Source organism: Pseudophryne corroboree, chromosome 9, assembly GCF_028390025.1.
Source record: "Pseudophryne corroboree isolate aPseCor3 chromosome 9, aPseCor3.hap2, whole genome shotgun sequence".
Classification (NCBI taxonomy): Eukaryota; Metazoa; Chordata; class Amphibia; order Anura; family Myobatrachidae; genus Pseudophryne; species Pseudophryne corroboree.
Genome location: NC_086452.1, coordinates 383,723,347 through 383,736,378, shown reverse-complemented (window position 1 = coordinate 383,736,378; position 13,032 = coordinate 383,723,347). Strand labels below are relative to the sequence as shown.

At 51.4% G+C, this 13,032-nt stretch overlaps 1 protein-coding gene across 2 annotated transcripts in view; it reads left to right on the top strand.

Moving 5' to 3' along the window:
• The window catches only part of FGD3 (FYVE, RhoGEF and PH domain containing 3), a 421,797-nt gene that overhangs the window by 228,577 nt on the left and 180,188 nt on the right, over window positions 1-13,032 (top strand). For both annotated transcript variants that reach the window (XM_063940801.1, XM_063940800.1), the window contains exons 3-4: window positions 441-624; window positions 2,313-2,886. In XM_063940801.1, the coding sequence (XP_063796871.1) occupies window positions 441-624; window positions 2,313-2,886 (758 nt within the window). The remainder of the gene's footprint in view (window positions 1-440; window positions 625-2,312; window positions 2,887-13,032) is intronic.

The window sequence follows — 13,032 nt, the reverse complement described above, 5'->3', positions numbered from 1 at the left end:
GGTGGGGGCCCCCCTCTGGACTCAGGGGTCCGTGTGCACCCCACACACTGCACCCATTATAGATACGCCGTGTTTGCATGTCACAGTTAGCTGTATCTACAGTATGTTCCCATAGATAAACTTCTATCTTCAGTTTAGTAATGGTTAAGTAACTTGGGGTTAAATGTAAAAGCCTGCGAGTTGCTGGAGGTACGGGACTTTGTGTGAGTCTGCCTGTTGTCTTTTTAAAGAAGCAATCATTTACAAGGCAAAACCAGGTTGGTTTTGTCTTGTAAAGGATTGCTGCTTTAAAAATACGAGCAGACTCACACCAGGTCCTGCTTCTCCAGCAACTCTCAGGCTATTACATTTAGCCCCTGGTGTTAAGTAATGCGGTAATAAGACGTCCTTACTAGTGATCACAATGTATTATTGTAATTGTATTTTTTTTTTTTTTATAGTACCTCCTAAGCCAGCCCATCTAATATCAGGAGCACAGAATACGCCTGGCCTAAGAATCCCTCCCGCACCCTCCAGACCTTTACCATCCGTACCCAAAATTGGCAGACGATCTGGAACAAGAGAAAGGAATCAGACAAACCTCTCAGACATCAGTATTCTCATTGAAAAGTTTGAAAATATCAGGTATGTGATAGTGTTCACGCTGAGCAGTCAGGATTCCAGTAAAACCATTACATTAGGACTTGTGGCCCTCTTTGCTTTAAATGTGTATTTTTCAGGAAATATTTGACATTTTTTTATTTATGGTACCAGCTTATATAGTCAGTGTGTTTCAAAAAGTCCCTTCCTTTGTAGTCCACTGAAAGTCTTCTGTCTATGCCTGTCTAAACCTTACTCTAGTCATGGCTGTCACAACAAGATGAAATATCAATAGACTATTGATCCTAATAGCAGAATCTTAAACGCGACCAGTTGCATATGTGCTGTAGATGTAACCCAGAGCTAGCAGATGCGTTGGCATGCCAAGAGGAACTATTTGGCGCAACTGCAGAAATAATGTATGAGCACACGTCTGTATATTTGTTATATCTTCTTCTCCAATATGACACATGCCTGAACTAAACTCAGTCATTACATCTTCTCTCTGATTTCTACTTGAATAAATCTGTATGCACACAGACTGCAGGAATCATCATTGATGTGGTTCACGCTGAGTCCTGAGCCTATTCTGTACCAGGACCCATGTCTCATTAGCTGCATTGACTATAGTTGTTCCCTTGCCTTAACACAACTGATTTCACCTGAGCAAATATCTCTGAGCATTAACGTTCTCATGCTCGGTGCTGGCAGAGAATGAAAAATGAATCTCGTCTCTAGGGCTTGTGGGTAGAGACCTGTATATATTACCCCATAACTCATAGTTACTCTCATGGCCATCTGTGCATATTGAACTGCCATTTCTACAGCATAGAAACCAGCCGAGGTGCAGAGCCATAAATCTAACCTGCAGCTGGTAGTCTGATATAGACAATGAAATATATTGTCCAATGCCTTCTCTACTGCAGGGCATGGAGATTTGCCATGACATCCAATTACGCTGTGGTGGGTTATAATGATTATAATAATGAATAAAATATGATTTGCATGTCTCTACTGGCAATTTGCTGGGTAATTATTAGTGAGTAAAAGGACGATATTCAATTGATTTGCGCCCTTGATCTGTCTAAAGTGACAGGGGATCACGAGGCACAATTCAATTGAGTTGGGTTTTTTTTGCACTGATCGTGCCCATAAAGTGCAGGGCGCAATCGTGAAAAGTGCCGCTTGAGTGCCGAAATGGGTCACTTTGCGCATTTCAGCTCGCCACTTCTGCTGAAATGCAGACGCCGGCATCCATCGTGCCTGAACAGCGCTACAATTGAATAGCTCTGTTTAGGCGCCATCTAGTGGCTGCCGGTGGATAAGTTGAATTCTGTCCATTGGGCCTGATTCAGCATGGATCGCAAAAGCAAAATCTTTCTCTAATGGCAATCTGCACTGCAGGTGGGGCAGATGTAACATGTTCAGAGAGAGTTAGAGAGAGAGCCAGTATTTACCCTGCACAGAAACAAAATAACGCACCCAAATCTAACTCTCTGCACATGTTACATCTGCTCCACCTGTAGTGCACATGGTTTTGCTCATTAGAGAAAGATGTTGCTTTTGCAATCCGTGCTGAATCAGGCCCATAGTCTGGTTTTGTGTGATATGGCTGATTGTTCTTTACAGCCTATATAAACTGCCCCCAACACCTTATAATGACATTTTTGCAGGACTAAACAGTTTAAACCCCCCAAAAATGTTGACTCAGACCTCATATTTATTTTTCGCAGGCAACCCATAACCGTCGTGAAGCAGAACCGCCATAATTCTAAACTCAGAATGGAGCCCGAATCAGGACCTTCCAAATGCCCTCGTTCATCAAGGAAAGAGTCAGCGGTTGAGAGCGGATTATCTGCAGATGAACAAACGGGATGTGAGGATAATGAATCTGAGATTTCTCACAGCACGGAACTGTCAAGTTCTGATAATATTAAATTTAAGGAGTTGAGTATCACTGACATCAACAACTGCGGAGAAAGCCTGTCTGTACACAGGATGGGGGAACCCAGCAGAGATAATGGCAATGAGGATCTAACAGTAGATCAAAATGATAATGGTAAAATACCTAATCGGGACAGTGGTATTGACAGCCCCTCATGTAGTGTTGTAGTGGAGGTGTTTTCTAATGATGAGACCACGGAGCAGAGAAAACTCATATTACCCGTCACCATGCTTGAGATGAATACTTCCGTTGACCAAAAGAGGGACTCGACTCAGGATGAAGATAGTGACATGGATGAAGGAAGCAGTGAGGAGCATGAGAGCACAGAACTGACAAAAACAGATAACAGTGAGGCCACCAAGGTAAGAGCTGTATACGGTTTATGGAGACAAAAGTTTTCACCTATGCACTCTAAAGCTGCACCTACACTGCACACTAATTCAGCAGACCGTATGACCCAATGACTGGCTCAAACGATTATCATTTAGTGTATAGATTTGAACGATAATCATTCAAGCCTCAAAATTGCTGAAACACCATCTGGATCATTTAATTTTATTATCAAACCTGTCCGATCCACCTGACCATCGTACAGCCAACTCCAGGCAGTGAATGAAAGTCGCCTTCATATATCGTGCTGTGAGCATAGGCAGTCCAATTATCGTGCGGTCGCTCATCCCCTCCTCCATGCCTGCTGGATAGCTACACAATTTTGCAGTCTATGGTCAGCTTTACTGTTCAGTAGCTCTTTTCAGGGGTAGGAACTTAAACTGTATGGGGCATATATAATAGGGTTCAAGCTTACCGGAGCTGCGGGATGCTGGACGATATCGGAGGTTTTTTAAAGCGGCAATCATTTACAAGGCAAACCCATGCCTTGTAAATGACTGCCACTTTAAAAAAACATCCGAGATCATCTGGTATCCCGCACCTATGGTAAACTCGGACCCTATTACCAGGGCCGGTGCTAGGGTGTTAGCGCGCCCTCCTGCAAACTATACATTTTCCAGACTCCTACAAATAAAGATGTGGCCACTCTCATCCTACTCACCAGCAGCAACATCACGCTTGTGACTAGCCATGGCAAGCTGCGTCCCGGTAGCGTACACACCATGCGATCCTATAGATCGCGTGTGCATGCACACCCACGGGCACACTTATTGTGGAAAACGAGTTGCATTTGTCACAATTAGAGGCAGTGACCTGTGCGTGACAATGACAGGTAGAGGGTGAAAACAGAGGGTGACGCGGATAGTGTGAGTCATTGGGTAACAGGAGAGAGAGGTGACGGTGAGAGGATGAGAGCTAGTGGGTGACAGGGAGAGGGTGAGATTTAGTGGGTGACAGGAGAAAGAGGTTATGAGGAGAAGTAGAGTGTCAGTGAGTGACAGAGAGATGATGAGAGTTAGTGGGTGACAGGGAGATGGTGTAAGAAGAAAGAGGTTATGGGGAGAGGGTCAGTGACAGGGAGATGGTGAGAGTTAGAGGGTGACAGGGAAATGGTGGGAGTTAGTGGGTGACAGGGAGATGGTGAGATTTTGTGGGTGACACGCCCTGCTTTTCACCCAGCCACGCCTTCGTTTTTTCCTGGCACGCCTGCTTTTTTTCGAGCACTCCCTGAAAACGGTCAGTTGACACCCAGAAACGCCCACTTCATGTCAATCACTCTGCGGCGGCCATTGCGACTGAAAAGCTTCGCTAGACCTTGTTTGAAAATACATCTGCCGTTGTGAAAGTACGTCGCGCATGCGCACTGTGCCGCATATGCATGCGCACTGCGCCACATATGCATGCGCAGAAGTGCCGGTTTTTTACTTAATCGCAGCGCAGCGAATATTTTCAGCTAGCGATCAACTCTGAATGACCCCCAAAGTTTGTCCAGCTTTTTCAGTGAAAACCAGTGTGTATGAAACAGCCCATACAGAGTGACAGGCATAAGCTGCGCAGCCGGCAGCAACACTTGAAAGTGCACATCACCAAGCTGTAGTAGCAGAGCGGGGAGAGCGCCTCTTGTGTCCGACACCTCCCAGCTTTGCAGACTTCGCTGAGCGGGTAGCGCCCTCTGCCTATTACATGTGCACCTATATGTTCTTATCAAACACAATACCGGTAGCAGAATATCGATATTGATGATGTTGAAATACTGACATAATGTCATTTAAATGTCAATTTTGTTAGAATGTCAGGAGGTCTAGGGTTTTGGTTAGGGACACGGACAGAATTAAAAGAGCACTATGATACTGACATTCTAACATCGTTGACATAACATCCGTGTTGACCATCTGAATGGTTTAAATTAGCAATAATATTAAACGCAAATTATGGCTGGAATTGTATTTAACATTTGTGCCCCTTTGAATTCAATGGCTGGTCATTTATCACTCTTTGTTCATCTTCACTTTATCACTTTGTAAGGCTTAATACATTTGGGCTATATGGGGCAGATGTATTAACATGGAGAAGGCATAAGGAAGTAATAAACCAGTGATAGAGGCAGCAGCCAATCAGATCCTAACTGTTCATTTACATATTGTAGCTGATTAGCTGGTGCCTTTATCACCTTGCACATAATCACTTCCTTATGCCTTCTCCAGGTTATAAACATCCTAGTGACATTTGGTGGACCCCTTTGTTCTAAGTAAGCATTCGTTACCTCTCATACCAAGAAATAAAGACACGGAGACTTGAATTTGGCAGAAAAATTGCTAGCTATTTATTTGACCCTAACCATAGCAAACCTGTAAATGAAAAACTTTTATTAAGATGCCGAATCAGCCGGCATATGGTGGCAGAAAAAAGAACGGCTCTATTAAACTGACGCTAACCTTAAAGATGCTAAAATCAAAACCATCTTAATTTAACTACAAACTATCAAAAACGGTAATAGGTGCTAGCTCCACCCCCACAATGACTTCCCACCCGGAGGGGTGCCCATTCCGCTGCCTCCCGGTCGGGTGGTCGAGCGGCCAATAAGTCGATGGAGGTGAGTGCACCTAAACCAAATCAAACTGTCAATCACTACAGCTTACCATACAACTACAAACTGCCGTTCTTTTCCGCCAATAAATAGCCAACGATAAAACCAGCCAACAATTCAAAGCCAATGCACTCCGTGCCAGAACCTCTACCAAACAGGGTGGGAGGGCGGGAAGGCAATTTCACCAACCAGAGAGAAACAAAATGGCCTATCCTTCCCTATATTTACTAACCCTCCCATTTTTCCAAGGGCTGTACTTTCCTTCCAGCTAGGTCCACCCCTCACAAGATGTTTAACTCATTCCTTTCCAATGCTGTCAATTCTCTCTCCTAAACATCCTAGTGACATTTGGTGGACCCCTTTGTTCTAAGTAAGCATTCATTACCTCTCATACCAAGAAATAAAGACACGGAGACTTGAATTTGGCAGAAAAATTGCTAGCTATTTATTTGACCCTAACCATAGCAAACCTGTAAATGAAAAACTTTTATTAAGATGCCGAATCAGCCGGCATATGGTGGCAGAAAAAAGAACGGCTCTATTAAACTGACGCTAACCTTAAAGATGCTAAAATCAAAACCATCTTAATTTAACTACAAACTATCAAAAACGGTAATAGGTGCTAGCTCCACCCCCACAATGACTTCCCACCCGGAGGGGTGCCCATTCCGCTGCCTCCCGGTCGGGTGGTCGAGCGGCCAATAAGTCGATGGAGGTGAGTGCACCTAAACCAAATCAAACTGTCAATCACTACAGCTTACCATACAACTACAAACTGCCGTTCTTTTCCGCCAACAGCGAAAGACTCCTCCCCAGAGTCTTCGCACCGCCACCATAACCTCACCCTAACTCCTGCAACACTAGGAACAGATCCTCCAGGAAAAACATCATCCCCTCATTGGATAGATGCACACCATCAGGCCGAAAAAGGTGACTGTCTCGGAACCGAATCCTAGGGTGGCGAACTACCTTGCCTCCGTGGGACAGCACCCACTTCGCCACCGCCCCATTCACCTTCTTTCTGGCCTCATCAATTACGCGTCCGTCCGCCACACCTCGCCAACTCAATCTTGGCACCATCAAGGAGAACACCAATATGCAATTGGTCCATGCTGCGGCCACACTTGCCAGATCCTGTATCATGGCCCACCGCAACTCCAAAGATGTCCTCTTCCCCAAGTCGTTGCCACCTAGATGGACCACCAATACTCTAGGAACTCCATGCTTGCTGGCCTGACTAACTAGCCTACTCCTCAGATCTTTCCACATCATTCCTCGCCAACCAAGCCATCTAACTCCTTGAGCCCTAGGAAACCGTTGAGCCCCCGCCGAGGCTAAAAACCTTGCGGCCCAAAACACATACGAGTGGCCCACCACCCAAACTGTCAAGTCATCAGCAAACCAACCTGAAGAGGAGGAAAAGGGGGTAAAATTGGTTACTAAAATCTATACCATAATTCAGTAAGTGCGTTAACCTGAAGGATCTGCCAAAAAGAAAAATTTTGTTTCCGAATATTGCAGAAATCTCGGCCTAGCCGATCTGCACGTGCTTCCAGCCAATTTGAAGCCGAACATGAACACACAAATGGGGAAATTGAAAACAAAATTAAGAAAATAAAAGGGGGGGAGGGTAAAAAAAGGGGTAAAACATGTAAGAACTCAGCTGGAGGTGAAAGCTTAAAGACCTGCTGAGGGACTCTGATTAGAACAGATTAGCCGAATTGTGGATTAGAATTCAGTCCGTCAAGTCAGGCAAAAAATCGCAAAATAACTCCAGACCCCCGCTGCCGGCTCATGCCTGCAACGGCGAGTAGCTAATCCCTGAGTAGGATAAAACGGGAAGACAAACCAACGCACAACACCACAACGTACTGAACTGTAACAACACGATAAACAACTGCAATTAAACAAAGCGTACGCGCGAGCCAACATCTCATGCAACAGGGCGAATATACCGTCCGTAACTTGACGACTTCCATCGCCCCAACGCCTGGATCTCGGCCATGGAAAAAAAACCCGCCGTCGCAGCCCCTATGCGGAAGGAATGCGTCCCGAACGCAGCGGGTGGAAGGCCCAAGCTCGCAAGACAGCGACCCAGCATCCAACGAAATTGATACTTTGTCACCGGCAGCCCATCATAATGCAGCAGCCAGGACCCCCGACCGTCGGGCCGTACTGCCTCATATTGTACTGCCAACCTTACTGGGCAAATGCTCTCATCAAGAGCCGGAACCAAGGTGACCCATCGACCTCTCCCCACTTGGTCCGTCTTAGAGCGACGCAATCTGCAAAGCAAGGACCTCTCACCCACTACCACGTCCCCGACAAGCATGCGCGAATCTGCTCGCTTAGAAGGCGCTACCAATTCCGAAACCCTAAAGGCCCCGTGGTAAGCCATTGAGAACGCCAAACTGAACAACAACGACTCAAACATGGACTATGCGACACCTCCCACCGCCCTGATGACAGCCGGCAACAAGGCCGCGTCAATGGGCCGCCTCCTGTCAGGCGGCGTCGGCGCGACTCGCGCCCATCCTTTCATCGCCTTCAGCAGAATCCCACTTTTAGTCACGTCGGGGACGCCCTTTATTTTGCTGAAAAACGAAATCCCAGCCAAGTACCGGGCAACCACCGCTCTGGACCTATCCGAAACATACAGCTGCCAAATAAAAGAAAGCATCATCCGATGCCCGCTCTTACCTTGTGAATTCCGTCCTTGAACAAACTCCTCCCACTCGCTCCAGGCTTGCCTGTAAGCGTAGTTGGCGCGACTGACCGCAATGCTAGACTCTCCAGTCCGGCCCGATCACCTGCCAAACATAACCGGGACAATGAAAACCATGCTCGTCGGCCTCGGGCGCCAACAAACAAAATCTGTCCCACTGCCCTCGTGATAACGCGTCAGCAATTCCGTTCTCCAGCCCCGGCACGTGCTGCGCGCGGAACCACACGTTTCGACGTAGGCATGTCAACAACAACTGCCCCAGCACCCGCAGAACGACAAGCGACTTCGCCCTCTGGTTATTTATCGCATGCACCACGCCCAGATTGTCACATCTAAACAAGATGCTGCGATGAGCCAGCCGCTCGCCCCATACCTCCAGTGCTACCATAATGGGGAAAATCTCCAGAAGCAAAAGGTCCTTAGTTAAACCTTCGCGATGCCATTCCGCCGGCCACGAGGCCGCGCACCAAGATCCCTCCAGATAGCAACCGAATCCAGAGGCACCCGCTGCATCGGTGAACAGCTGCAACCGAGCGCTGTCCACCATTGGAGCCTGCCATATACACACCCCGTTGAAGTCCTCTAGGAACGAGGCCCATACGGCCAAATCCCTCTTGATCTCTGAGGACAAACGCACGAAATGGTGTGGTCTGACACACCCCGCAGTCGCCCTTTCTAGCTTCCGGCAGAAAACCCTGCCCATCGGGATTACCCGACAAGCAAAGTTCAACATGCCCAGCAATGACTGCGCCTGCCGTAGCGTGACCTTACGCGACCCCTCAAACCGGCAAATAGCGTCGCGGCGCTTCACCACCTTGTCCCGAGGCAGCCGACACGATCCTGCCACCGTGTCAATCTCAATCCCCAAAAAAGACAAACAGGAGGACGGGCCCTCTGTTTTATCCTCGGCCACCGGAACGCCGAAGTGGAAAAACAGCGCTCGGATGCTGAAAAGCAAGTTGCCGCACCGTGGCGAATTTGCCGGACCCGCGCACAGGAAGTCATCGAGGTAATGTGCTACCCCGTGACCCCCTGACGAAGACTCCACGCACCAATGTAGAAACGTGCTGAAACGCTCAAAAAATGAGCATGAAACGGAACATCCCATCGGCAAACATTTGTCGATGAAATACTCCGCTCCGATCCGGAAACCCATAAAACGGAACGAGTCCGGATGTAATGGCAGCAACCTAAAAGCGGACTCAACATCGATCTTAGCTTTGAGGGCCCCAGTCCCGTAACTGCGGACCATCTCCAACGCTTCGTCAAACGACTGATACACCACCGAGCAATGAGCCGGCGGTATTGCGTCGTTGACCGACGCCCCCGACGGGTAAGAAAGATGCTGAATGAGCCGGAAAGCGCCTGGAGCCTTCTTGGGAACCACCCCCACTGGCGATATGACCAAGCCATCCATCGGGGGTGATAGGAACGGTCCCTCCATCCTGCCCAACCTGACCTCTTTATCCACTTTCTCCCTCAGCACTAACGGCAAGGTTCGGGCAGACTGGAGGTTCCGCTGGGCCCGCACGGACACCTCGCTCGCAACAGGCAAGCGAAACCCAAACTGAAAACCGGAAAACAAAAATTGTGCATCCTCCCTATTCGGATACCAGTCCAACCACCGGCCCACAGTTTCCAATTTAATTGGTGTTGGCGCTCTGCGGAGCGCTCCCGCCCGCGGCTTGCCTGGGGTAAGTTGGCTTACCCCGGGCACCCTGCCGACTGCCTTTGAAGCAGGAGGAGGCTGGGTGGGATCCGCCACACTGCAGGCATGAGTGTCGAAAACGACACTGTTTGCCGAAGGAACACGCCGCGTTGTTAAACGCGAAACATTTTCCTTTTGTGGCGGCTCGCCCCCCTGCGCGGACGCCCGACCTACCTGGCTTGGCCAATCCGCCGTCCGCGCCGGGCCCCTGGGCGGACGACCCTGCGCGGTGCCCGTCCGCCCCCGGCTTCCGGGGCTCCTCAGCCTGTTGCGAAGCCCGCGTGACCTTGAGCCAGACCTCGACGTCCTTGAACCCAAAATCCATGACCTGCAAACCGTCCTGCTTTTCCCTGAATTCCTGGTCGTACTTACGCCACTCCGAACCCGAAGACGTGCGCTGCATGTCATGCACGAGATGCAGGTACCGAATTACGTTAATGTGCTCGTTCGGCCTGTCCTCCAGGTAACATGCCGCGAAGACCCAAAACCCGGCCAGCCAATTATCGAAGGTACGGAATGCCTCAGCCCCGATGCCCTTCTTTGCGACCGCCGCCTTATACTCCCTCTTCGCGTCCTTCGTCAAGACGAACACGTCCACGAAGTCCCCTCTACGAATCTTCCTGCATCAACTATCTCGCAGCCCCCGCATTACAGCAGTATATTCGCAGCGCACGACCCTGGGCAAATCGCGGCGCTTCCTGGCCCTACGAGCTTCCTCGCCCAGCCGCTTGCGTCTCTTACGCCTCTTCTGCTGGCCCGCTGCCCTCTTGGCGAATTTCGTCGCCCGCTTCCTCGCCCTAGTCGTGCTACTGACGTCGGACGCCTGCGACAACAGAGACGATGAAGAGGAAGAACTACGAGGACTAGAGCTCGTGGAGGAACCCGATACCGACTGCACCACCTCACCTGATGCCGCCGACTGCCCCGACATGGAATCCTCCGGCGTGGCCAAACCGACGTCATCCTCCTCGAACTCTGCCATCTCCTCTTCCCCGAGCTCCCCTGTAACAGAGAAAGAAGCGGAGGACCCATCCAGCACTCGCGGCGCATGCCGCGCCCTCCGTGAGGGGGGTGTTGCCGCGGCGCGCCCCTGCGTGTCCTGCCCCGGACCCTGTTCCAATTCCGCAGCGGCTGCCCCGAGCTCCCGGCAAGCGCGTGCCACGCGCTGCGCCGCCGAAGCCCGCCGCCCGTCTGCTACCGCAGGCGCGCCGGAACTTACCGCCGCCCTCGGGGAGGCAGCCGCGGCTAGCGGCTCTAATACCTCCACCACCGTGGCCAGGGCCGACGCCAGCGTTCCGGAGGGGTCGTGACCGCCCCAAAACGCGGTCCCCGGCCCTTCAGCCGGGGCCCGCGCGCGACCAAGCGCTCGCCGACTGGCGTGAACCGGGCGCCCGCCGCCTCGGCGGGAAAGCGGAGGCACCCCTGTCGGTGCCCCCACTGCCCTCGCTCTCCCCTTCCGAATACGCCCCCCTCTTGCGGATCGGAACTATCTGTCGCCGCTGAGGGGGGGCCGCCGCGAGCCCATGCTGCGCGTGCAGCAGCCCTGCGGCCACTAACCCACTCCCTGTCCCCCGACCTCCCCCGCAGGCCGCTGTATTCCGGCTCCAGGGGAGTGAATTGGGGAGACAGGGAAACGCACGGCGCCGCTCGCCGTGGGCACGGGCTCGCGCGCCTCATGACCTCCTGTTGCACCCCGTTGTGCCACCCCCGCACGCCCCTGCCCGTCTCCTGTATAAACATTTGTCTTGCCTCTCCCCCCTCCCCTCCCCACCCGGCCCCTGCCGCCGGAGGCGAGCGTGGACGCGCGCGCACCTCGTGCGCGCATCCCACCGCTCTCAGGCACCAAGCTCCCGCCTGCCGCCATTGAAGTACCCGCCGCGCGAGGCTCCGTACCCAGCCCCGCGCGGCGAGCAGCCGACCCCCGCCCGGCCTCTCCCCCCCGCCCGGCCCTTACACTCGGCCGTGGCAGGGGGGGGGGGTGATAGAGGCCGGGCGCCCGCCGCACCGCGCATGCGCACGCCCGCGGGCGCCGGACACCACCGCTCCTTCAGCCGCTCCCGGAGGCGAGGGCTGATGCCCGTCTACCTCCGGGCGGCCGGACCGGACCCCCGGCCCCCCCCGCCGCGTACGCCCGCCCGGCAAAGCCGGCCCGGACCACAGCGGCGAGGCCGACCTGGTCCGCCGTACCGCGCTCCCGCCCGAGCCCGTGGAGGCCCCGGGGGACGGAGCCCCGTCCCCCAGGCCTGCCAGCCCCACCGCCATAAGCGCGGTACCGGGCTGGTGGCCCGGCGGAACGACGAGGGCGGGAAGCCATGTTCCAACAGAAATGCAGGGGAGCACTGTAAAGTACAGTAAATGCCGGGATGCAGGGCTTAAAGATATATACCCCAATTTAGAAAAAACCTAAATGCAACCAGGGAAACTGAGCTGAAAATGGGAAGTTCTGCACTGCAGCACTCACCCACACAAGCAGGCAATTTCACCAACCAGAGAGAAACAAAATGGCCTATCCTTCCCTATATATACTAACCCTCCCATTTTTCCAAGGGCTGTACTTTCCTTCCAGCTAGGTCCACCCCTCACAAGATGTTGAACTCATTCCTTTCCAATGCTGTCAATTCTCTCTCCATACATCTGCCCCTATGTGCCTTATGGGACAGCATTATGCCCTTACAAGCTCCTAGCCTATGGATCGGTTAGAAACCAATGTTGTATTGAATTGTATTGTATTTAACATTTGTGCCCCTTTGAATTCAATGGCTGGTCATTTATCACTCTTTGTTCATCTTCACTTTATCACTTTGTAAGGCTTAATACATTTGGGCTATATGGGGCAGATGTATTAACCTGGAGAAGGCATAAGGAAGTGATAAACCAGTGATATGTGCAAGGTGATAAAGGCAGCAGCCAATCAGCTCCTAACTGTTCATTTACATATTGTAGCTGATTAGCTGGTGCCTTTATCACCTTGCACATATCACTTCCTTATGCCTTCTCCAGGTTACATCTGCCCCTATGTGCCTTATGGGACAGCATTATGCCCTTACAAGCTCCTAGCCTATGGATCGGTTAGAAACCAATGTTCAGCAGACTACATT